This window comes from Macaca nemestrina, chromosome 6, assembly GCF_043159975.1.
Source record: "Macaca nemestrina isolate mMacNem1 chromosome 6, mMacNem.hap1, whole genome shotgun sequence".
NCBI classification, from domain to species: Eukaryota; Metazoa; Chordata; class Mammalia; order Primates; family Cercopithecidae; genus Macaca; species Macaca nemestrina.
In genome coordinates, this window is record NC_092130.1 from 53,770,854 (window position 1) to 53,797,772 (window position 26,919).

The window sequence follows — 26,919 nt, forward strand, 5'->3', positions numbered from 1 at the left end:
CACCTCACATAAATTGTTTTGAGTCAATATCCAGTTACCTTTTAAAAATATTTTTCTTGGTTATAGCAATTTTATGAAAAAACATTCAAGATTTAAAATTATAATCACTTGAAGCTCATTAAGGACTGCCAAAAATCTAATTTTATTTTTGCATTCTTTATAAATAAAAAGCAACCGATAACCACTTTCCTCTTAGATCCAACTTCAATGACCATATTCTCAGAACTACCGAAAGACTTCAAGTACATTGTCTGAAGGAATAGTTTATAATTGCTGAATTTTACATTTTTGCTTAACAAACAAAATTTCTGCTTAATATATCAAGCATATTTTTGCTTAATATATTTTTGTAAACTACAGTTAACTCTTGGAATGTCTAAACTACCTTTATTTTCTTCATTAATGAGTAATTTAAAACTTCATGCACATGTAATATTTCATTATTATTATTACTGAGACAAAGTCTTGCTTTGTCGCCCAGGCTCGAGTGCAGTGGCATGATCTCGACTCACTGCAACCTCTGCCTCCCGGGTTCAAGCGATTTTCCTGCCTCAGCCTCCCAAGTAGCTGGATTACAGGCATGCACCACCATGCCTGGCTAATTTTTTATATTTTTAGTTGAGATGGGGTTTCACCATGTTGGCCAGGCTGGTTTTCAACTCCTGACCTCAAATGATCCACCCATCTCAGCCTCCCAAAGTGCTGGGATTACAGGCATGAGCCACTGTGCTGGCATATGTAACATTTGAAATACCTAACTTCCTTAACACAAGGTAAAACAGTCTTAGGCAGGCTGCCACTGGGAATGTTTGTTTTTCTTTTTCTTTTTTAAACTAGAGACAGGGTCTCACGATGTTGCCCAGGTTGGTCTCGAACTCCTGGGCTCAAGCAATCTTCCTCTCTTGGCCTCCCAAAGTGTTGGGATTACAGGTGTGTGTCACCACGCCCAGCTTGAAAATTTTTTTAAAGTATGTAGTAATACACAGGAGTAGATCACATTTAGTATATAACCAAGTTAATTAAGAAGTCAAAAAACATGTTAAATTTAAGAATAAGGCTGGGTGCAGTGGCTCATGCCTGTAATCCCAGCACTTTGGGAGGCAGAGGTGGGCAGACCACTTGAGGCCAGGAGTTCAAGACCAGCCTGGACAACATGGCGAAACAGTCTTTACTAAAAATACAAAAATTAGCTGGGCGTGGTGGTGCACACCTGTGATCCCAGCTACTCAGGAAGCTGAGGCACATGATCACTTGAACCTGGGAAATGGCAGCTGCAATAAGCCGAGATCGTGCCACTGCACTCTAGCCTGGGCGACAGACTGAGACTCTTAAAAATTTCTGACATTTATTTACTTCTGGACAAACAAATGAGTGGGACGAATCATCAGCATACACCTCTTAACTGTATCTTTTTTTTTTTGAGACGGAGTCTCGCTCTGTCGCCCAGGCTGGAGTGCAGTGGTGCAATCTCAGTTCACTGCAACCTCTGCCTCCCGGGTTCAGGTGATTCTCCTGCCTCAGCCTCCCCACTAGCTCGGATTATAGGCATGCATAACCACGCCTGGCTAGTTTTTGTATTTTTAGTAGAAACAAAGTTTCACCATGTTGGCCTGGCTGGTCTCAAACTCCTGACCGCAAGTGATCCGCCTGCCTCAGCCACCCAAAGTGCTGGAATTACAAGCGTGAGTCACCGTGCCTGGCCAATGTTAGTTTTTATCCTTAAAGTTGCCTGAGTTCTTAGAACACAGAAAAAACAAATTTGAATGCATTTGTAACAGCTTAATAATTTATATGTCCCATTATGATTTTAGTGGAATGTTTTAAAGTCAAAGCATAATTCACTGCAAAGATAAACTTGAAAAAGCAAACTTTCGAATAGTATGTTATGACCTAGACAAAACTGATTATCAACTAGTAATACTCACAATTAGCACGTGCAACAGAATGAGAAATTAAATCCTGTGCTATATACTCTTAAGTATTGTCAGACATGAGATATCCTTAAATGTTCTATCAATTGCATTCCTTTCTGCACATACACCATTTTAAACAAAACAATTGTCTTTCCTCCAGATTCTCATGTTTATCAGTGCAAAACATTGCAATCTCAGTAAAAATGGTTTATTACAATGTTATTTTAGAAAGGCTTAGTCCTCAAACTGTCAAAAATGTACTTAAAAAATGTCCAAATCATGAGAATGATCAACTTCAATGGCTTCCTCTGCATCCAACTTGGCTTCTCCATGTCCTTCCTGTGACTCATCAAGAGAGGCCAAGGCCTCATTTGTATCACTTGCAAAAGTTTCTCGTGATGTATCATCATCCTCTTGAAAATTTAGACTTTTAATAGCTTGTTTCATCTTTTTTCCCAACACTTGTGTTCTCCTCTTCCTAGCAGCTTTTTTATTTTCGTATTCCTTTTGGTTTTCAATGTAGAAAATGTCCTGTAATAAAGGAACAACTTTAGTAAGCAAGAACTACCACGTATTAAAAGTTTATTCCATGCCTGTCCCTTTAAAATCATTATCTCCATTTCTTACCAAAAATTAGCAAATATCATTAGGCTCCTTATTAAGATGGAGTTCAAGATATTAAGTAAGTACTCACTGCAAGTAAAGGTTGAACTGATTTAAACCCAGCCTAGTGCTAGGTTTAGGGCCCATGCTTATTCTACCATAACGTATCATCTCTACAGTTAAAAATTTCCTAAATGAAGGCTGGGCATGGTGGCTCATGCCTATAATCCCAGCACTTTGGGAGGCGGAGGTGGGTGGTTCACTTGAGGTCAGGAGTTGCAGACCAGCCTGGCCAACATGGTGAAACCCTGTCTGTACTAAAAATACAAAAATTAGCCAGGTGTGGTGGCATACATCTGTAGTCCCAGCTACTAGGGAGGCTGAGGCAGGAGGATCATTTGAACCCAGGAGACAGAGGTTGCAGTGAGCCGAGATTGCGCCACTGCACTCCAGCCTGGGTGGCAGAGCAAGACTGTGTCTCAAAAAAAAAAAAAAAAAAAAAAAGACCCAAACCAAAACAACAAAGTTTTGGAGCATTTTGGATTTCTAGATTAGGGATCATCAAACTGTACTAAAACAAAGAAGGTTCAAAGCTTTAAAAAAGAAACTGGTGTTGGCAGGACACACTTCTGGGACCCTATTATCTTCTGGGCAGGGATTCCTAAAAGCTGCAGCCAAGCCAGTGCCTCTAATATTCTTAACGAATATAAATCCCAATGCCTTTTTGTTTATAAAAAGCACTATGGAAGATGGTGGGAAAAAGGAGACCCTCTCCTAAAATGTATGCTGAATAGTTATAAGCAGCACACAGAATTAACAGAGGAAGGTGTAAAGATCTTTGAAATGAAGGGGTAAGGGAAAACTTCAGAATATGAGTGTTTTGATGAAGAGAAATAATAAAAGTATTTGCTAAAGAGGAGGAACTGAGGATGGAGAAGGAGGGTACATATGTGAGAAAAGACAAAGGTAAACTCAGAAGATAATGAGGCTCGCTACCAGTTATCAAGTGAGTACTTTTATGTACCAGGCATTTTGCTAAGGACTTTACACACACATTAACTCATTTCATCCTCACAAAAGCCTTACGAGGTAGTTATACTATCTTTGTTTTCAGATGTGGAAAATGAGGCACAAAATTACAGAGCTAACATGTGAAAGTATGAAGTCTGAACTCATATAAGATTTCTCTAATATTCCTCTTCTTAAAAGTTTTTGATAGAGATGGGGCCTTGCTCTGTCACCCAAGCTGGAGTGCAGCCTCACTGCAGCCTCGAATTCCTGGACTAAAGCAATCATCCTGCCTCAGCATCCCAAGTAGCTGGTGATTTCTCCCACATTCTTGTTTTTTTTTTTTTCTTCTTTTTTTTGAGACAGAGTCTGGCTCTGTCGCCCAGGCTGGAGGGTAGCGGTGCAATCTCAGCTCACTGCAATCTCTGCTTTCAGGGTTCAAGCAATTCTCATGCCTCGGCCTCCCGAGTAGCTGGAACTACAGGCGTGAGCTACCACACCCAACTAAATTTTGTATTTTTAGTAGAGATGGGGTTTCTCCATGTTGCCCAGGCTGGTCTCCAACTCCTGGCCTCAAGCGATCCACCTGCCTTGGCCTCCCAAAGTGCTGGGATTTACAGGGGTGAGCCACTGCACCCAGCCCAATATTCTTAAAATCCATTATACTGACTTCACAAAAGTGTGATGATTTGCAATTTTTTCCAAGAGTTCAATTACCTTTAATTCAAAGACTATGAAGAAGCCACAAGTAGAAGCATTTTCATTTTATATGGAAGCACATCCAAGCATCTTGCTAAGAATTCTAAGTAGTATAATGCTTGGTAACAACGAATAAATTTTATGAAGCTGTCCTTTTCTCTCCAAACATGGCAAGCCTTACTAAAAAGAAACTTTGGCCAAGTGCGGTAGCTCATGCTTGTAATCCTAGCACTTTAGGAGGCCGAGGTGGTCAGATCACTTGAGGTCAGGAGTTTGAGACCAGACTAGCCAACATGGTAAAATTCCATCTCTACTTAAAAAAAAAAATACAAAAATTAGGCTGGGCGTGCTGGCTCATGCCTGTAATCCCAGCACTTTGGAAGGCCGAGGCAGGTGGATCATGAGATCCGGAGATCGAGACCATCCTGGGCAACATGGTGAAACCCCATCTCTACTAAAATACAAAAAATCAGCTGGGCGTGGTGGTGCGAGCCTGTAATCCCAGCTACTAGGGAGGCTGAGGCAGGGGAATCGCTTGAATGTGGGAGGCAGAGGTTGCAGTGAGCCAAGATCGCACCACTGCACTCCAGCCTGGGCGACAGAGCTAGGAGACTCCATCTCAAAAATTAAAATAAAAAACAATAAACAAAATAAAAAGAAACTTTATTCCCATGCGTTATGAATTTAATAGAACAAAGTGGGAAATGGTTCCCAAAATGTTGTTGCAATACGTTAGTATCTTTTTATTTTTTTAGACGGAGTCTCGCTCTGTTGCCCAGGCTGGAGTGCAGTGGCACAATCTTGGCTCACTGCAAGCTCCACCTCCTGGGTTCACACCATTCTTCTGCCTCAGCCTCCTGAGTAGCTGGGACTACAGGCGCCTGCCACTACAACTGGCTAACTTTTTGTATTTTTAGTAGAGACGGGGTTTCACTGTGTTAGCCTGGATGGTCTCGATCTCCTGACCTCGTGATCTGCCCAACTCAGCCTCCCAAAGTGCTGGGATTACAGGCGTGAGCCACCATGCCTGGCAATTGTTGTTAATATCTTTATCACAAAGGCAGGCAGGTAATTTGAGGGAAAATTTCCCCCTTCCCATCCATATCTATATATACTTAACTCTCCAAGTTAAGGAAGTTAAGGATCTAACTCTAGTGTTTTAGCTGAGCTTTTTTTTTTTTTTTTTTTGAACAAAGTAAATAAAGTTTTAACTATTGCTTTTTCCCTTCAGAAAACTTTATATTTTTTAAAACAAAACTTAATTGTGAGGTCATGTACCCAAATGGAATTTTAAAACAGGAAAACAAATCCATTCAGTCAAGTTCTGGCTTCTAAGTTCTACATATGGTGACTGTTAGCAACACAGCAATGAAAAGAATAATTATAACATCATCATTTGGGTAGCATCTGAAATAAATTATGTATAATAAAATTGTATTGGTCAGGCATGGTGGCTCACACCTGTAATCCCAGGCCTTTGGGAGGCCCAGGCAGGAGGACTGCTTAAGGCCAGGTGTTTGAGACTAGACTGATCAATACAGAAAGACCCTGTCTCTACAAAACATTTAAAAAAGCCGAGAGCGATGGCATGTGCCTGTAGTCCCAGCTACTTGGGAGGGTGAGGCAAGAGGGTCACTTGAGCCCTGGAGTTTGAGGCTACAGTGAACTATGATAGTGCCACTGGACTCCTGTGTGAGTGACAGCAGGAGATCTATCTCTTCAAAACAAAACTGCCGGGTACACTGGCTCACACCTGCAATCCCAGCACTTTGAGAGGCCAAGGCATGAACATCATTTGAGCCCCAGAGTTCAAGACCACCCTGAGCAACACGGCGTGAGACCTGGGTGACAGAGTGAAACAGTCTCTTTTTAAAAAGAATTTTTTGACCAGGCGCAGTGGCTCACGCCTGTAATCCCAGCACTTTGGGAGGCCAAGGAGGGTGGATCACCTGAAGTCAGGAATTTGGGACAAGCCTGGCCAACATGGTGAAACCCCGTCTCTACTAAAAATACAAAAATTAGCCGGGTGTGGTGATACGCCTGTAATCTCAGCTACTCGAGAGGCTGAGGTGACAAAACTGCTTGAACCTGGGAGGCGGAGGACGCAGTGCGCCAAGATCGTGCCATTGCACTTCATTCAGCCTAGGGGACAGAGTGAGACTCCGTCTTGCTGAGGCAGGAGAATGGCGTGAACCCGGGAGGCAGAGCTTGCAGTGAGCCGAGATCCGGCCACTGCACTCCAGCCTGGGAGGCAGAGCGAGACTCCATCTCAAAAAACAAACAAACAAACAAACAAACAAACAAACAAACAAAAGAATGTCCTTGTAAATCAATATGTCCCTATTATTAGATATTCCAAATGTTTCTATATTTTCTTATTATAATGCAAAGTTTCTGGCAGTTTAACATTAAAACTTTCTAGCATTAAAATCCTTTCCCTCAATGAGCTGGAATTACTGAATTACAAAGACATAATACAGTGAAAGTAACTCCAGCATGGGTTTGGAGTCAGAGTGGTCTGTGTGATCTCAGGCATATAATTTTGATTATTCTTCATTTGCATAACAAAGTAACACCCACAGTGATACAATGTGAAGATTAAGTTACATAATATTAATCTCTGGTCCAGTGGGAGGAAATCAATAAATGTTACAGTATTTCTTCTCTCCTGCCTGAGAATATTGTTTGTCCAAGGTTTAGTTACTTAGAAGGTATCTTTTAAGTACATACTTTTGTCAAGAATTATTTTGGGTGAGGGGAGAGAACATTAGAGTATAATCTTTGCTACCACTCAACAGTTGTGTTCCTAAGGAAACTTACATTGTCACAAATCATGTTACTGAAACAGTTGTTACAATGAAATGAAAAAAGTAGTTACTATACTAGAGATTTTAGATTTGCAGTAACAGTAACATTTCCTATAGGAATGTCAACATAGCAGACTCTTTTAAAGTGACTGTTAAGTGAACAGCCAGAAAACTTAAGGAAAAAGAACACTGAGCAGATGCAAAATACAATTACCTGGACCAGCTCAAGGTAAGTGGCTTTATCTGTCATCATTAGCATTACAGTCAGTATGGCTAAAAGACACATTCTTATTAATCTTTATCACCATTGTTATCGTAAGGAAAACACAGAGCTACTCAAATACAACAGCTGCATTAGATGTGTACCACCTCTTTCCTATGCAAGAGGTTAGTTCTCAATCTTTAGTATTTGAATAAATGCTAAGTACAAATTATGTTCTCTGATTAACAAATTAAAAGATGTCTATAAAAGACATTCCCAATAACACAAAAATGACTTAAAATACTAAAGAGTCTCTGGGCGTGGTGGCTCATGCCTGTAATCCCAGCACTTTGGGAGGCCAAAGCGGGTGGATCACGAGGTCAGGAGATCGAGACCATCCTGGCTAACATGGTGAAACCCCATTTCTACTAAAAATAAAAAAATTAGCTGGGCGTGGTGGCGGGTGCCTGTAGTCCCAGCTACACAGGAGGCTGAGGCAGGAGAATGGTGTGAACCCAGGAGGCGGAGCTTGCAGTGAGCTGAGATCGTGCAACTGCACTCCAGCCTCAGCGACAGAGCGAAACTCTGTCTTGGGGGGAAAAAACCCCCAAAAAACTAGAGAGTCTACACCTTCCAGTTTATAATACTGGAGACAGAAGAATGAATTAAACAAAGCCAGGAGGAGACAATCACCAGAATATAATAAAGTAACCAAATATTCTGTAAGATAACCACCTGTAACTCTTCTTCCTTTTTTTTTTTAAAAAGACAGAGTCTTGCTCTGTCACCCAGATGTGCAGTGGTGTGATCTCGGCTCACTGCAACCTCCACCTCCCAGGTTCAAGTGATTGTCCTGCGTTAGCCTCCCGAGTAGTAGGGACTACAGGCGTCCGCCACCATGCCTGGTTAATTTTTGTATTTTGAGTAGAGTCAGGGTTTCACCATGTTGGCCTGGCTGGTCTTGAAATCCTGAACTCAAGTGATCTGCCCACCTCGGCCTCCCAAAGTGCTGGAATTACAAACATGAGCCACCATGCCTGACCTCACCATCTTTAACTTTTTTTTTTTTTTGAGACGGAGTCTCACTCTGTCGCCCAGGCCGGAGTGCAGTGGCCGGATCTCAGGCCACTGCAAGCTCTGCCTCCCGGGTTTACGCCATTCTCCTGCCTCAGTCCCGAGTAGCTGGGACTACAGGCGCCCGCCACCTTGCCCGGCTAGTTTTTTGTATTTTTTTAGTAGAGATGGGGTTTCACCATGTTAGCCAGGATGGTCTCGATCTCCTGACCTCGTGATCTGCCCGTCTCAGCCTTCCAAAGTGCTGGGATTACAGGCTTGAGCCACTGCGACCGGCCTTAACTCTTTAAAAGGTCTAAATCATGAAGGAAAATGTGGGGTTAAAAAGAATAAAGGAGGGCCAGGCGAGGTGGCTAACACCTGTAATTCCAGCACTTTGGGAGGCCAAGGTGGGAGGACTGCTTGAGCCCAGGAGTTGAAGACCAGCCTGGCCAACATGGTGAAACTCCGTCTCTACAAAAAATACAAAAATTAGCTGGCCATAGTGGTGCGTGCCTGTAGTCCCAGCTAATTGGGAAGCTGAGGGCCATCTAAGACCAGGGAGGTCAAGACTGCAGTGAGCCGTGATGATGCACTCCAGCTCAGGCAACAGAGTAAGACTTTGTCTCAAAAAAATAAAATAAAATAAAATAATTAAAAATATATAATAAAGGAGATTTAACAAATGGAATATGGAAACCTAGACTGTATCCTGCTTAGGAGGAAGGTATGTAAAATATATTATTATTATTATTTTTTTTTTTGAGACGGAGTCTGGCTCTGTCTCCCGGGCTGGAGTGCAGTGGCCGGATCTCAGCTCACTGCAAGCTCCGCCTCCTGGGTTTATGCCATTCTCCTGCCTCGGCCTCCACTACAGGCGCCCGCCACCTCGCCCGGCTAATTTTTTGTATTTTTTTAGTAGAGACGGAGTTTCACCGGGTTAGCCAGGATGGTCTCGATCTCCTGACTTCGTGATCCGCCTGTCTCGGCCTCCCAAAGTGCTGGGATTACAGGCTTGAGCCACCGCGCCTGGCCGTAAAATATATTCTTGGGACAAATTACGAAATTGGAATAAGGCCTAGATATTGAATATTATGAAACTGTTTTTATTTCTCTTAGGAGTGATAACGGGTCTTGCGGTTATGTAGGGTATTGTCATTACTGGGACATACTTTTTTTTTTTTTGGTGGGAGATAGCACCACGCTGAAGTGCTAACTGTACTACTCAATCCAGACTCACTGCCTGCCCTTATGCTTGTTCAAATAATTAGAGCTAAGCATTTGATGCTTGTTATTTATTTCCACATGGAACAGAAAAAGACTGTATAGGCCAGGCGTAGTGGCTCATGCCTATAATCCCAACACTATGGGAGGCTGAGGTGGGTGGATCACTAGAGCCTAGAGTTCCAGACCAGCCTGGGCAACATCTCTACAAAAAAATACAAAAATTAGCTGGGTGTGGTGGCGCATACCTGTACTCCCAGTTACTCTGGAGGCTGAGGTGGGAGGACCATTTGAGCCCAGGAGGCAGAGGTTGCGCAGTGAACAGAAATTGTGCCACTGCACTCCAGCCTGGGCAACAGAGCTAGATTCTTAGACCCTGTCTCAAAGGATTAAATAAATAAATAAATAAATAAATAAATAAAGTGTATAGGTAAAGTAAGAACGGTTCATGCCTGTAATTGCAGCACTTTGGGAGATTGGGGCAGGAGGATTACTTGAGCTGAGATGTACAAGACCAGCCTGGGCAACATACCGAGACCCTGTATCTACAAAAAATAAAAAGCTGGCTGGGCGCCTGTAATCCCAGCACTTTGGGAGGCCCAGATGGGCAGATTGCTTGAGGTCAGGAGTTTGAGACCAGCCTGGCCAACATGGTGAAACTCCGTCTCTACTAAAAATATAAAAATCAGCCGGGCATAGTGGCATGTGCTTGTAATCCCAGCTACCTGGGAGGCTGAGGCACGAGAATCACTTGAACCCAGAAGGCAGAGGTTGCAGGGCGCTGAGATCACGCCACTGCACTCCAGCCTGGGCGACAGAGTGAGACTCCACCTCAAAAAAAAAAAAAATAAAATAAAATAAAAGGCACAAATGTTCCTTAGAATAAGACAGTAACAAAATCAGTCCACTGAAGGCACAGCAGGTAATGGATATTCATAGAAAATGAAGCTAGAGGGTGAGTTACAAGTCAAATTATGATGGAGTTTAAGAGGTGAGGACATTATTATTACCTTAATTTGTTCCTCGCTGATACTAGGAGTGTTTTTCAAGAGATTCAGAAAAACTCCACCTGGTGTTCTTCTTCGACTACCATTCTACAAAAAGGAACAGAAAAGTTAAAGTGCATATACTCTTCCCATAAATGGTCAAGGCATCTTTTAACAGGGACACAATTCAGGAGATAGAAGGAATACCAGATCTGAAGTCCAGTCCTGATTCTGACTCTTATGAAATAGATAACACCAGTAAATTACCGAAATATGAGTTTCAGTTTCTTCATCTATAAAACGAAGGCCAAAGGTCTTTGGTCTTTTTTAACTCTGAAATTCTGTGATTTAAAAAATCTAGGCCGGGCGCGGTGGCTCAAGCCTGTAATCCCAGCACTTTGGGAGGCCGAGACGGGCGGATCACTAGGTCAGGAGATCGAGACCATCCTGGTTAACACGGTGAAACCCCGTCTCTACTAAAAAATACAAAAAATTAGCCGGGTGCGGTGGTGGGCGCCTGTAGTCCCAGCTACTCGGGAGGCTGAGGCAGGAGAATGGCGTGAACCCGGGAGGCGGAGCTTGCAGTGAGCTGAGATCCGGCCACTGCACTCCAGCCCGGGCGACAGCGAGACTCTGTCTCAAAAAAAAAAAAAAAAAAAAAAAAAAAAAAAAAAAAATCTATATGGTAACAAAGAAAAATAGGCCACTCAGCTCAAATGACCTAACAAATCACTGGATTTTCTGTTTTTAACTGCCACCTGCTTAAGTCAGTAAATTTTTTTTTTTTTTTTTTTTGAGACGGAGTTTCACTCTTTTGCTCAGGCTAGAGTGAAATGGCGTGATCTTGGCTCACTGTAGCCTCTGCCTCTCCTGCGGGGTTCAAGTGATTCTCCTGCCTCAGCCTCCTGAGTAGCTGGGATTATAGGTACTCACAACCATGCCTGGAGAATTTTTGTATTTTTAGTAGAAACAGAAATTGCCATGTTGGCCAGCCTGGTCTCGAACTCCTGACCTCAGGTGATCTGCCCGCCTTGGCCTCCCAAAGTGCTAGCATTACAGTTGCGAGCCACCGCATCCACCATGAATATTCTATTAGATGTTAAAACACATCATAAACCCTATATAATTAAAACTGTATGGTAACAAAATAAATCTAGAATGATCAGTGAAGCAAAACAGAAAATCCAGGAAAAAAGGCCAAATATATATTGGTATTTAGTCTATGATATAGATACTATCTTAAATTGGAGAAGATAAACGTATTATTTATTTTATAGTATGGAAGCTGACACAAGGCAGAGTGTTGCCTTGTTCGACCTCAGTTAAGCATGTGCATGTTGGACAACTCAAATTTTTTTAGAAACTGCACGTCTGTGAACGACTGTGAAACCACTAGCATTAATTTTGAGGTTAATAACTTTTTACCAAGTAGGCAAATTTGAAAATATAACATCTACAAATAATGAAGATCAACGGAGCACGTATGTGTATATACACACGTATGTGTATATGTGTAATACAAATTATGATATAACCATTCACTGGAATGCTAGCAACTGCAAAAAAGAATGGAGGGGCTCTCTTTATATACTTCATAAGATTTCTAAGATACATTAAGTTAAAAAAGCAAGGGTATAGAATAGTGTGTATAGTATATGACCACCTGTGTAAAAAAAAAAAAGTGTGTTGGAGCCACGCGCAGTGGCTCACGCCTGTCATCCCAGCACTTTGGGAGGCCAAGGTGGGCAGATTATGAGGTCAGGAGTTTGAGACCAGCCTGACTATCATGGTGAAACCCCATCTCTACTAAAAATATAAAAATTAGCTGGCCATGGTGGCGCGTGCCTGTAATCCCAGCTACTTAGAAGGCTGAGGCAGGAGAATTGCTTGAACCCGGGAGGCAGAGGTTGCAGTGAGCCGAGATCGCACCACTGCACTCCAGCCTGGGTGACAGAGCGAGACTCCATCTCAAAAAAATAATAATGTGTGTTGGGGAGGAGTCTGAGTGGCTCGAGGATACATGTGGTCGGGTAGCCTCTCACTACATACCTTTTACTCCTCTGATTTTTTACTGTGATAATAAACACATGACAAAAATTTTTAAGTGTACAGTTCAGCAGTAAAGTATATTTACACTGTTATAAAATGATCTTCAAAACTGTTTCATCGGCCGGGCGCGGTGGCTCAAGCCTGTAATCCCAGCACTTTGGGAGGCCGAGACGGGCGGATCACTAGGTCAGGAGATCGAGACCATCCTGGCTAACACGGTGAAACCCCGTCTCTACTAAAAAACACACACAAAAAAACTAGCCGGACGAGGTGGTGGGCGCCTGTAGTCCCTGCTACTCGGGAGGCTGAGGCAGGAGAATGGCGTAAACCCGGGAGGCGGAGCTTGCAGTGAGCTGAGATCCGGCCACTGCAGTCCAGCCTGGGCGACAGAGCCAGACTCCGTCTCAAAAAAAAAAAAACTGTTTCATCTTGCAAATCTGACACTCTGTACACATCAATTTTCCTTAGCCTCCTCCCTTCAGCCCTTGATACTCTTTCTTATGTTTTATCATGTGAACTGGTTGCCATTCAAACAACTGAATTTTTAAAAATAAGGAAATAGGTACATATACACACGTGTGGCCGGGCGCAGTGGCTCGTGGGTTGGGTGAGGCCAAGACGGGTGGATCACTTGAGGTCAGGAGTTTGAGACCAGCCCGGCCAACAGGGTGAAACCCTGTTTCTACTAAAAATACAAAATTAGCTGGGCATGGTAGGATATGCCTGTAATCCCAGCTACTAAGAAGGTTGAGGCAGAATTGCTTGAACCTGGGAGGCAGAGGTTGCAGTGAGCTGAGATGGCACCACTGCATTCCACCCTGGATGACAGAGCAAGACTCTGTCTAAAAAAAAACAAAAACCAAAAAACTCACACACATATTTTTGTAGGAGTTTGAGACCAACCTGGGCAACATGGTAAAACCTCATCTCTACAAAATATACAAAAATTAGCTGGGCATGGTGGCTCAAGAATACAGTCCCAGCTACTTGGAAGGCTGAGGTGGGAGGACTGCTTGAGTCAGGGAGGCTGAGGCTGCAGTGACCTGATTGTGCCACTGCACTCCAGCGTGGATGACAGAGGGAGACCCTGTATCAAAAAGAAAAAAAAAAGAAAGAAAAAAGAAAAAAAACCACCCATAATCCCACTACCCATAGGTAATCACTGTAACATTTTGACACATAATCTTTTTACTTTTATTTGACACAGTCTCACTCCGTCGCCCAGGCTGAAGTGAAGTGGTGTGATCATACCTCACTGCAGCTTGACCTCCTGGGCTGAAGGGATCTTCCCACCTCCTTAGCCTCCCGAGTAGCTGGGACTACAAGCACTTGCCACAACATCCAGCTAATTTTTGTATTTTTTTGTAGTGATTAGGTTTCACCATGTCACCCAGGCTGGTCTCAGAATTATAGGTGTGAGCCACCACACCTGGACATCTTTTTACTTTTTTTGTATGCCACATACATTTGTAACCCAACCCCAAATGGGATTCTGTTATATAAATTGGTTTGTTTATTTATTTATTTATTTTTGAGACAGAGTTATGTTCTTGTTGCCCGGGCTAGAATGCAGTGGCACATTTCTGCTCACTGTAACCTCTACCTCCCTGGTTCAAGCGATGCTCCTGCCTCAGCCTCCCGAGCAGCTGGAATTACAGGCACGTGCCACCACATCAGGCTAATTTTGTATTTTTAGTAGAGATGGGGTTTCACCTTGTTGGCCAGGCTCGTCTTGAACTCCTGACCTCAGGTGATATGCCCGTCTCAGCCTCCCAAAGTGAGTAAGCCACTGCGCCTGGCCAATTGGTTTGTAATCTGTGTCTTTTCATTTAACAATCCATTATACACAGCCTTCCATGTTCATGTTAAATAGACTTTTGAGGCTCTGGAGCTAATGTGAATTTTTGGACACTGCTCTTTAAACTGGCTAAAAACCTTGGAGTAATCCTTGACTCTTCCTTTTCTTACATCCTGCATCTAATCCACTAGGAAATTCTGTTGGCTGTATCTTCCACATATACTCAGAATCTGACCACTTTTCCTTCACCCCAGTGCTACCATGCTGGTCAGACCCACCTGGAATGGCATTTCCTGCTTCTACTCTTATCCCTCAAAACAGCAGCTGAAAGGAAATGCATTTCTTTTTCTTTTTTTTTGAGACTGAGTTTCACTCTTGTTGCCCAGGCTGGAGTGCAATGGCGTGATCTCGGTTCATGGCAACCTCCACCTCCTGGGTTCAAACGATTCTCCTGCCTCAGCCTCGTGAGTAGCTGGGATTACAGGAATACACCACCATGCCCGGCTAATTTTTGTGTATTTTTAATAGAGATGGGGTTTCGCTATGTTGGTCAGGCTGGTCTCGAACTCCCAACCTCAAGTGATCCGCCCGCCTCAGCCTCCCAAAGTGTTGGGATTACAGGTATAAGCCACCACGCCCGGCCTAGGAAATGCATTTCTTATCATTCAAAACCCTCTATGGACTATCTCATTTAAAGTAAAAGGCAAATTCCTTAAGATGGCAAACAAGTTCCCACTAGACCTGGCCCAATTACCTCTCTAACCTTATATCCCAACTCACTCTCTCATGCACTCTGCTCCTGCCACACTGGCCCCTTGTTCAGACAGGAACTAGGTAGAGATTAGGGTGGAAAGAGCAGCCTTGCCAAGTTCAGGGTAAGAGCCTGTCTTTAAAATTTTGTCCATTATGGATTTTTTGCATTAATTTTGATTTTTGAAATTGGTACATTCAAATATTATTTGTTTTGATTACTGAGTTTTTAAGGCACTCTCAAATTTTGCACCTAAAGCAAGTAAATTGTTCACTTCACCCCAGTTCTGGCCTTGCTGGGCACCCTTCACTTCTACAATGGGTGTTACTTCTACTTGGTCTATTCTTCCAGCAGTAGTCACTGCTTCACCTCAAGTCTTCGTTCAAATGGCGCATTCTTAATAACATCTACCCAGACCACTCTAGTTTAACTGCAACGTCCCCCTCTCCACTACTCCCTATAGCTCCATCTGATTTCTTTCTTTTACCATAGGATGTATCACTTTTTATTTTTTTTGAGACAGGGTCTCGCTCTGTCACCCAAGCTAGAGTGTAGTGGTATGATTACGGTTCATTGCAGCCTTGACCTCCCAAGTTCAAGTGATCCTCTCACCTCAGACTCCTGGATAGCTGGGACTAAACACATGTGCTACCAAGCCCAGCTAATATATATATATATGTTCATTTTTTTTTTTTTTTGAAACAGGATTTCACCGTGTTGCCCAGGCTGGTCTCGAACTCCTGTACTCAAGCCATCTACCCTCCTCAGCCTCCCAAAGTGCTGGGATTACAGGTGTGTCCAGTCAATGTATCAGTTTTTAACGTACTTGAAGTTATACTTATTGTTTATAGACTGTCTTCCTCTCCCCCAACCACACCATAAGCTCCTTCCTCTAGAACAGTGCCTGGCATGTAGAAAGCACTAAATTCAAGGACAGAATGTATCCAAAGAAGTAAATTTGGGGGCCAGACATAGTGGCTCACACCTGTAATCCTAGCACTTTGGGAGACCGAGGCTGGCAGATTGCTTGAGCTCACAAGTTCAAAACCAGCCTGGGCAACATGATGAAACTCCGTCTCTATTAAAAACACAAAAAAATTAGCCAAGCGCAGTGGCATGCACCTGCAATCCGAGCTACTCAGAGGCTGAAGTGGGGAATGGCTTGAGCCTGGGAGGGGGAGGTTACAGTGAGCTAAGATCACACCACTGCACTCCAGCTTGGGCAACAGAGCCAGACTGTGTCTCAAAAAATAAAATAAAATAAAGTAAATTTGAACTTGCATCTTCCCAATATTCAGTAAATCTGCATTAGCTCATTGGAATATAAAGTTTTATTACTACAGTATTAAAATATTGATGAAATCTGTAACTGTGTTTAACTGAATGAAAATTGAAGTACTTTTAACAATGACACAAATAGGGATGGCACTGCATTCGTGATTATAATAATTTGTTTTGTTGCTAACTTCTGTTTTGACTCCTGTAATTTATGTTCATAGGCTATTTCCTTAGCCAATGCTATCAATCTTAACTGGGTTTTCTTTCTCCCCATGTTTAAAGCACAATATTGATCTACTCCCTTGTGATGTCATTATACTATTCAGACTTAACCAGTAAAAAAAACAAGGAAGTCATTCAAACCTTCATCCTCACCCGGTGGTGAAAGCTGAATTAAATGAGATGTGCCAAACCCTTCTACAACTGCCAGTGCTCGTGATCTGGCCTAGGCAGAGCAGCTCTTTCTGTCATTCTGAAACAGTTAAGTGCTTCTCAAACTTTTCTCCCATTATTGCTCCAGGACCCTTTTTAGACTTCTCCCAGCTTTCATTCCTACACCCAGGAAATTTTAATACACACAAAAATACTGTGTACCTATTTGTGCTTTCCTGTGTGCTCATACAACAAAAGTGTTGGCCGGGCGCAGTGGCTCAAGCCTGTAATCCTAGCACTTTGGGAGGCTGAGGCGGGTGGATTGCCCGAGCTCAGGAGTTCTCAACCAGCCTAGGCAACATGGTGAAAATCTGCCTCTATTAAAACACAAAAATTAGCCAAGCGTGGTGGTAGATGCCTGTAGTCCTAGCCACTCGGGAGGCTGAGGCAGGGGAATTGCTTGAATCCAGAGGCGGAGGTTGCAGTGAGCTGAGATCGCACCACTGCACTCCAGCCTGGTTGACAGAGTGAGACCCCGTCTCAAAAAACAAACAAAAAAAGTTATTTTTTTGCCCTCTTTTTCAAGAACGCATGAATTAAGTGAACCAAAAAGAATACTTCTGTTTACCATTGCTAAAGTGCTGGACACCGTGGTCAGTACTTTACGTGCATCATCTCCTCTACTCCTTACAAAGTAGGACTAATCTCCATTTTACAGCTGAGGAGACTGAGGCTCCAGGGAGTCAAACAACTTAGCCAAATTTCAATTAATATGCTGAAAATCTAGAAGTAAAAAAGGGTACCTAAACTCTAAAACCCATATTCTCAATATCTGAGCTCCTAGGCTCCCCTAGACTCTATTGTCTTAAAATTTCAACCCCTTGGCCGGGTGCAGTGGTTCACGCCTATAATCCCAGCACTTTGGGAGGCCGAGGTGGGTGGATTGCCTGAGGTTAGGAGTTTCAGACCAGCCTGGCCAACATGGTGAAACCCCATCTCTACTAAAAATACAAATATTAGCCAGGTGTGGTGGTGCACGCCTGTGATCTCAGCTACTTGGGAGGTTGAGGCAGGGGAATCGCTTGAACCCGGGAGGCGGAGGTTGCAGTAAGCCAAGATTGAACCACTGCACTCCAGTCTGGGCGACAGAGCAAGACTCCTTCTCAAAAAAAAAAAAAAAAAAAAAAATTAATTAAAAAAAAATTCAACCCCTACCTTTAACGAATCATGTAAGAAATGTTTTGGTGACTATACAGTTACAGGCTACAATTTATCTGTTTTCTTTTGTCAGGAAAGTATAATTAATACAGTCTATAACTGTATTAATTTTTTTTTTCCAGACGGAGTTTTGCTTCTTTGCCCAGGCTTGAGTGCAAGGGTACCATCTTAGCTCACCGCAACCTCTGGCCTCCCGGATTCAAGTGATTCTCCTGCCTCAGCCTCCTGAGTAGCTGGGAGTATAGGCATACGCCACCATGCTTGGCTAATTTTGTATTTTTAGTAGAGACAGGGTTTCTCCATGTTGGTCAGGCTGGTCTCGGAACTCCCAAACTCAGGTGATAGGCCCACCTCAACCTCCCAAAGTGCTGAGATTACAGGCGTGAGCCACTGCGCCCAGCCACTGATTTTTTTTTTTTAAACCCAGTCTTCACTGTTGATAATAGTTTAAAAACCTCAAACATACTGTAAGAAGGCATGACAAATCAGAGATCCAACAAAGACCAAGTTAAATTTGTAATCAAAAACAAAAACAAAACCACAGGAGAAACAATACAAAAACAAAAACGGTTAAGCAGTCTTACCATTATAAAGAGACCACCATTTTGTTCAACTTCAGCAGTTTCCATCAGAAGTTCAATTGCCTTTTTGTTCCCAATAATCCTCACTACTCGAGCTATCAGGTCTTTCTTTGGTTCCTGTAACCTGATGAGAAACAAATAAGTAAAATTAACCTCTGTTTGTTGTACAAAGTTGAAGAAATCTACCTGAGTCTCCAGCTTAGTCCCCAGCTAGAATAAAATCTGATTCCAGCAACACCTGGTTTCCTAAATCTTCAATATTTAATCTTGGAATCACTGACATGTAAACATTCCTAATCTTTGGTCACAGGAGATGGTAACCTCAAGTTTCCATGTAAACTCTCATATTTGGCTTCTTTATTTGCCATACTGTATTGCAGTATATTTCAAAATGCACATACAGCACGACGAATGCAGGCCTGAATGCAAAAGAAGATAAAGCCAGTCCACTATTGTCAAAATAAATGACAGACATATACGCTTTCAATTATTATGCCTAAAAGCTAAGGCTCTCTAACTCCAGAGATGGCTGGAGCTTTACAATGGGATAGGACCTTTCCCTCATAGACTCCCTGCCTCAGAACAAAAAATAGAAATAGCTAATATTTACTGATGGCTCATTATTATTACAGTAAGCATAATCCTAAGAACCTTACATGCACTATGCCAGTTGATTCTCTCAAGAATGTACAAGATACCGGCCAGGCACGGTGGCTCACGCCTGTAGTCCCAGCACTTTGGGAGGCCGAGCTGGGCAGATATCTGAGGTGAGGAGTTCGAGACCAGCCTGACCAACATGGAGTAACCCCGTCTCCACTAAAAATACAAAAAAAAAGTAGCCAGGCCTGGTGGCGCATGCCTGTAATCCCAGCTACTCGGGAGGCTGAGGCAGAATTGCTTGAACCTGGGAGGCAGAGGTTGCGGTGGGCTGAGATCGCGCCATTGCACTCCAGCCTGGGGAACAAGAGCAAAACTCCATCTCGGAAAAAAAAAAAAAAGAATGTACATTTTCATTTTGTCATTGAGATTTTAGAAACACAGGTAGCCTAAGTAATTCTTCCAGTGTCAAAGCTCACACTCTCAACAGATCAAGAATTCAGCTGGGTGCCATGGCTCATGCCTGTAATCCCAGCACTTTGGGAGGCTGAGGTGGGCAGATCACCTGAGGTCGGGAGTTTGAGAGAACAGCCTAACGTGGAGAAACCCTGTCTCTACAAAAAATACAAAATTAGCTGGGTGCGGTGGCGCATGCCTGTAATCCCAGCTACTCGGGAGGCTGAGGCAGGAGAACTGCTTGAACCCTGAGGCAGAGGTTGCAGTGAGTTGAGATTGCACCACTGCACTCCAGCCCGGGCAACAAGAGCGAAACTTCGTCTCAAAAAAAAAAAAAAAAAAAAAAAAAGAATTCAGACTTGGCATCCTTTGTTTCTTCTCAACGGGAGGCAGTGTATTTTTGTGGAAAGAGAGATAGACTAGGAACACGAGGATCAGGGTTTAGTTCCAGGTCTAATATTAATCTGTAAAATGAAGGTTTTGGTTTACAACATCTCTAAGTTCCTTTCCAGCACTCAAATTCCAAACTTCCCCAGTATTTTAAAAATCAAGTACTGGTGTTCAGATAGGTTTGCCTGGAAAGTAAATACTTGTTTTCCTACCAGTTGCATTACTCTTGAACCATACCTGTTTTCAAATTTGTGACACTGTTCATTAGTGATTTAGAGCTAATGAAAATGTTAATTCAAAATCTGAACTTGGTAAAAATACATGAATTGTAAATTTACCATACACCAAGCAATTCTACTTCTGGACATTTACCCAAAAGAAATGAAAATATGGCCAGGCGAGGTGGCTCACGCCTGCAATCCCAACACTTTGGGAGGCTGAAGAGGGTGGATCATCTGAGGTTAGAAGTTTGAGACCAGCCTGGTCAACATGGTGAAACCCTGTCTCTACTAAAATACAAAAAAAAAAAAAAAAAAAAAAAATTAGCTGGGCGTGGTGGCACACGCCTCTAATCCCAGCTACTAGGGAGGCTGAGGCAGGAGAATTGGTTGAACCCAGGAGGTGGAGGTTGCAGTGAGCTGAGATCGTGCCACTGCACTCCAACCTGGGCGACAGAGTGAGACTCCATCTAAAACAAAACAAAACAAAGATATGAAAATATATGTTTAAAGATCTGGATGTGAAGGTTCATAACAGCATTATTCATAATAGCCAAAAAGTAGAATAATCAATATGAATATATGCATATATACACACACAATAAAAATGTATTGACTCCTGCTACACCACGGATCAATCTCAAAAACATAACACTGGCCAGTCACAGTGGCTCACGCCTCTAATCCCACCACTTTGGGAGGCCGAGGTGGGCGGATGACCTGAGGTCTGCAGTTTGAGACCAGCCTGGCCAACATGTCAAAACCCTGTCTCTACTAAGAAATATAAAAATTAGCTGGGTGTTGTAGCACATGCCTGTAATCCCAGCTACTCACGAGGCTGAGGCACAAGAATTGCTTGAACCCGGGAGGCGGAGGTTGCAGTGAGCTGAGATCGTGACACTGCACTCCAGCCTGGGCAACAGTGTGACACTCTGTCTCAAATAAACAAACCACACACACACACAACAAAAAAACAATAACATAACATCAGGTGACAGAAGCAAAGCACGAGATTACATACTACATGACACCATTTATATGAAATACCAGAAAAGGCAAATTTATACAGATAGAAAGTAGATTAGCAGTTATCTGGGATGAGAACAGGGATTAACTGTAAATTGGCATGGGGACATAAGGGATCTTACTGGGTGACGGAAATGTTTCAAAGATGATGGTTATACAACTTGATATGTTTCCTAAAAAAATTAACACTAGAAATGGGTGAATATTATTATCTGTAAATTATACCTCAAAGTTAAGAAAAAAGGGACAATTTCTTGAAAACACTAAAACAAAAACAACTCATGATTTAAAAAGATATGCTTTATTTAAAAAGCTCTATGGCACTAAATGCAACGAGTTGTTTAACAGTTCATAAAAGTCTGCAAAATTATTCTATCAGGCTTGTTCAAATTTAAGAAAATACAGCTGGTGTGCAGCTCATGCCTGTAATCCCAGCACTCTGGGAGGCCAAGGCAGGCAAATCACTTGAAGCCAGGAGTTCAAGACCAGCCCGGCCAACATACTGAAACCCCATCTCTACTAAAAACACAAAAAACAAAAACAAAACAAAACAAAAAAAATGTATTTGAATGTGGTGGTGAATGCCTATAATCCAGGTTACCCAGGTGGCTGAGACACGAGAATTGCTTGAACTCGGGAGGGGAGGATGCAGTGAGCCAAGATAACACCATTGCACTCCAGCCTGGGTGACAGAACAAGACTGTCTAAAAAAACAAACCAAAAAAACAAACTGAAAAATACAATACAAATGTATTCATATAACCAAATTACCCCAGTTCCTTAAAGAAAAAGCCTCAAAGAGAGTCAGGCACAGTGGCTCATACCTATAATCCCAGCAATCTGGAAAGCTGAGGCAGGATTGCTTGAGCCCAGGAGTTCAGCTTCAGTGAGCTATGATTGTGCTACTGCACTCCAGTTGAGTGACCAGAGCAAGATCGTCTCTTAAAAAACAAAAACAAAAAAATCTGCGGACAGTGCAGTGGCTCATGCATATAATCCCAGCACTTTGGGAGACCAATGTGGGAGGACTGCTTGCACCCAGGAGTTTGACACCAGCCTGGGCAACATAGTGAAACTCCTAATTTTTTTTTTTTTTTTTTGAGATGGAGTCTAGCTCTGTTGCCTACCCTGGAGTGCAGTGGCACAATCTCGACTCACTGCAACCTCTGCCTCCCAGGTTCAAGCAATTCTCCTGCCTCAGCCTCCCAAGTAGCTGGGATTATAGGTGTCCACCACCATGCCCAGCTAATTTTTGTATTTTTAGTAGAGACGGGGTTTCACTGTTTTGGCCAGGCTGGTCTCAAACTCCTGACCTCATGATCCACCCACCTTGGCCTCCCAAAGTGCTGGGATTACAAGCGTGAGGCACCGTGCCTGGCCATCTTTTTTTTTTTTTTTTTTTTTAAATTAGCCAGGCATCATGGCCTGAGTCTGTAGTCCCAGCTACTTAGGAAGCTGAGGTGGAAGAATCCCTTCAGCCCAAGAATTCTAGGCTCCAGTGAGGTGTGATTGTAGCACTGCACTCCAGCCTGGGCAACAGAGTGAGATCCTCTCCCCTCCAAAAAAAAATAAATTAGGCCAGCTCTTGGCTCACGCCTGTAATCCCAGCACTTTGAGAGGCGAAGGCGGGTGGATCCCTTGAGCTCTGGAGTTCGAGAGTAGCTTGGACAACATGGTAAGACCCTGTCTCTACTAAAAATACAAAGAATAGTTGGGTGTGGGGGTGCGTGTCTGTGGTCCCAGCTATTCAGGAGGCTGAGGTGGGAGAATCCCTTGAGCCAGGAGGCGGAGGTTGCAGTGAGCAACTAACTGCACTCCAGCATGGGTGACAGAGCAAGACGCTGTCTCAAAAAAAACAAAATGAAAAAAGAAAAAAGGAAAAAGAAAAAGAAAAAAAAATCTCAAAAAAAAAAAAAGAAGGGAACATATCATTAAAGTATTTGGCATTTATTTTATTTCCTGTAAATAGAAGCCATCTGGTCAAGTACTTATTTGTAATTCAAATGCTCACCTGAATGAAATTTCATCAGCCACTTTCTCTTGAGAATCTTCCTCTGTGATCTCATATCGACCTTTATAGTTCATTTCTGGTCTGTTCCCCAGCCTGTCTTTGACAGGTCGTTTCCTTTTGAGATGACCTTGCCCATTTTCCTCTTCCTTTGATCCCATTTTTCTGCCACCGTGCATATATTCATCTAGTTCCTTGTCTAGATCTTTTGTATGCTCTTGAGATTCCCTCCTAAGTTTCTTAGCAAGCAAATAATTGTAGGTCTCGGATTGCCTGCTTCTGTCAATAGTGCCCTCCATTCCCAAGATACCAAGTTCCGTGGCCACTGCATCTTGATTCTGTTCCTGCAGCACAGCACCCCATATGTTGTTAATCTTCTTTCCTCCAGCAACAGGTGGTTTCTGACTGCTCTGGCCAAACTGAAAAGGCTCTGGTTTGGGAGGAGGGTTAAAACATTTCTGTCGTTTGCGTTTCCAAAGACAGCTATCATCATCTGAATCAGAAAAACTCTCTTCACTTGAATCCACGCTTTCAACAGCTCGATAATGTGATACTGGCGCACATGTCGTTGCTGTGTTCTGGAAGGCCCTCGTAGCACTGTCGCCACCTAGCACTTTCTGCAAGTGAAAAGAAACACAATCCATTTCACAAAACACACAAACTCCACCTACCTAATTTTTAAAAATTTAGAGATTCAACTGCGCCATTCCAAAAGGAACTGATCTTCAAAGACAAGTCTGAGACCAATCAAATCCTTACTTTTCTAAGTTCCACGTGGAATTCGCCAATTTAAAAGCCACAAATTCTTATCTTTACAACTAATGCAGCACTTTGTTCTAAGATATCCTTTTACTATATTACCAAAGTTCTTGTCACCTTTAAAAGATTTCAAACTTTTCAGTTATTGTCAGAATGTTTTAAAATGACATACATAATAATTGTTACTTTTTTTTTTTTTGAGACAAAGTTTTGTTCTGTGGCCCAGGCTGGAGTGCAGTGGAGCAATCATGGCTCACCGCAGCCTCAACCTCCCAGGTTCAAGCAATCCTCCTACCTCAGCCTCCTGAGGGACTGCGACTACAGGCAACCCTCACCATAACCAGCTAATTTTTTTTTTTTTTGCATTTTTTGTAGAGATGGAGTTCTGCCATATTGCCTAGGCTGGGCATGATTTTTTTTTTTTTTTTTTTTTTAGAGGGAGTCTCGCACTGTCACCCAGGCTGGAGTGCAGTGGTGGGATCTTGGCTCACTGCAAGCTTTGTCTCCCGGGTTCAGGCCATTCTCCTGCCTCAGCCTCCCAAGTAGCTGGGACTACAGGCGCCTGCCACCACGCCCGGCTAATTTTTTTGTATTTTTAGTAGAGACGGGGTTTCACTGTGTTAGCCAGGATGGTCTCAATCTCCTGACCTCGTGATCCACCTGCCTCGGCCTCCCAAAGTGCTGGGATTATGGGCGTCAGCCACCGCACCCGGCCTGGGCATATTTTTAAAACCCCACAGTCCACAGCATTAAGTTTATTTACCAAGTCATGGGTCAATTTATGTAAAAACAACTTGAGATTGAAAAACAAAATATCTTGGTACTAATTTCCTAAACATTTATATGCAAAAGCAAGTATTTGTATTTGTTAAAACTCCTACTACGCTGGAAATGCAAGTAGGGAGGATCTATCTCCCACTATCTTCAAATAATGATCAGAGATAACACTTTTCAGGCATTACCGCGCACTGTATGCTCCATAGAATCCTTGCAATAACCCTATCAGTGGAACATCATGCCAATTCCATAGATGGAGACAAAAAGCAGTTAGGCTAAATAAACCTGCTGTAGGTCACACATCGGTGGCCCCAGGATCTGAACACAGGCAATCTGGCACCAAAGCCCCCTCAAAGAGGTTGCTACCTACTAAGGCAGTCAAGACAAATTACCGTTTAGAAAGCAGGGAAGCTGGGCCCGGCGCGGTGGCTCGCGCCTCTAATCACAGCACTTTGGGAGGCCGAGGCAGGTGGATCACTTGAGGTCAGGAGTTCAAGACCAGCCTGGCCAACATGGAGAATCCCCGTCTCTAATAAAAATACAAAAACTAGGCTGGGCGCGGTGGCTCACGCCTGTAATTCCAGCACTTCAGGAGCCCAAGGCGGGTGGATCACTTGAGGCAGGAGTTCGAGACCAGCCTGGCCAACATGGTGAAACTCCGTGTCTACCAAAAATATAAAAATTAGCCGGGCGTGGCCGCAGGCCCCTGTAATCCCAGCTACTCGGGAGGCTGAGGCAGGAGAATCGCTTGCACCCGGGAGGCGGAGGTTGCAGTGAGCCAAGACTGCGCCACTACACTCCGGCCTGGGTGACAGAGTGAGACTCTGTCTTAAAACAACAAACAAAACCAGAAAAGCTACCACAAAAACCTAGTGCCATGGTACCGCATGACAAAGCTAGGTTCGGTGGAAACAAGGAAAACCAGCTCTTTAAGTGAACTCTGATAAACTTCATTCCTGGGCCTCAGTCTCTGTCTCAGGGAGAAAAGGAGCACCACAGGCTGTTTTCAGGCCGTTTCAGGCCGATGTCCCCAGATGCTACACATCTGGCAAAATCTGCCCCTTAATGGTCACCTAGCGGCGCTGGAGTGGGGAAGCCCTAAGTTTAGAAAAAAACAAAGACCGGTAGGTGGAGGTGAGACCGCCAAGAGACAGCCGCCAAGCCAGCCTCCAGGAGGCGCCAGGGCTCGCGCGCCCGGCCTCGCAGGGAGCCGCCAGGTTGGGGCTCGCACGCCCAGCCGCTGCCGCCGCCTCCGCCCCTCGCTGCCGGCCCCTGCAGCCCGGGCTCCGTGAGCCCGCCCGGGGGACGCCTGCTCGCCCTTTCTGCCGCCACTGACCTAGCAGCCTGGTCCGGACCGGGCTCCTAGCTCTCACCCCTCACCCTCACCGCTGCCTGCGCGCTTTCCGCGGCCCAGGCTCAGCGCGCCCAGCCACGATAACCCACCCTCCTTTCACACTCACCGGCAATTGCAGCGTCCTGTCGCTGGGTGCGACCGTCATGTCGGAATCCGAGTCGGAAAGCTGCCCATCTTCCATGTCGCCAACCTCCAACGCCATCTTCCTGCGGTGCGATGAGCTGCGCAGCGGAGGGTCAGGAGAGCACTTCCGGCGGTGCGGCCGGAAGGCCCGGCTGCGCGCCTGTTTGGGCGCCCCCGCACGGAGGCCAGCATGTTGCAGCGGCTTGAGGCGTAGCCATTGCATTTCAACTACCGCGGGAAAATGAATCCCTTGTTCCCCCAACACTTTTCTTTCAAACTTTATTTTCGTGCAAACAAAAATATGTCACGAATCGCGGTCGTCTGGGATTCCCCCCTTGGCCGTACATCCTTCGCCTGTATGCTCTGGACAAGCCTCCTTGCTTCCATTCTTGCTCCTCCGCTACCCACTCTACATATTGCTTCCAGGGAAGCCTTTCAAGCGGTATAGTCCGCCCTCTGTATCCACTCCCTATCCACAGATGCCAAACCTGCGGATGGGAAGGACGCACTGTGCACCACCACATAATATAAGGGGCTCGAGCATGGCCTATGTTGGTATCTGTGGGGGTCCTGAAAACAATGACCGGCAGATACCGAGGGACGATTGTACCTTAGCTGGAATCTTCCAAGTGCACCCCTCCCCAAAACAAGGACTGAGTTCTCAGCATG

The 26,919-nt window shown here is 43.9% G+C and overlaps 1 protein-coding gene across 1 annotated transcript; it reads right to left on the reverse strand.

The window, feature by feature from the left end:
* Positions 1 to 118: 118 nt before the first annotated feature.
* Positions 119 to 26,385, reverse strand: LOC105463205 (phosphorylated adaptor for RNA export). The gene is made up of 5 exons (XM_071098529.1): positions 26,234 to 26,385; positions 23,241 to 23,854; positions 18,546 to 18,666; positions 10,520 to 10,603; positions 119 to 2,444 (listed from the first exon to the last, which is right to left on the reverse strand). Exons 1-5 carry the CDS (start codon positions 26,327 to 26,329, stop codon positions 2,175 to 2,177), a joined length of 1,185 nt encoding a protein of 394 aa, XP_070954630.1. The 5' UTR covers positions 26,330 to 26,385; the 3' UTR covers positions 119 to 2,174.
* Between the last annotated feature and the right edge of the window lie 534 nt (positions 26,386 to 26,919).

Coding starts and splice junctions, on each gene's coding strand:
- LOC105463205 (XM_071098529.1), bottom strand. CDS start 26,329: ATGGCGTTGGAGGTTGGCGACATGGAAGATGGGCAGCTTTCCGACTCG. Junction 18,667..23,240: donor GCTGATGAAATTTCATTCAG/GTGAGCATTTGA, acceptor GTTTCTCATCAG/GTTACAGGAACCAAAGAAAG. Junction 2,445..10,519: donor TCAGCGAGGAACAAATTAAG/GTAATAATAATG, acceptor CCTTTATTACAG/GACATTTTCTACATTGAAAA.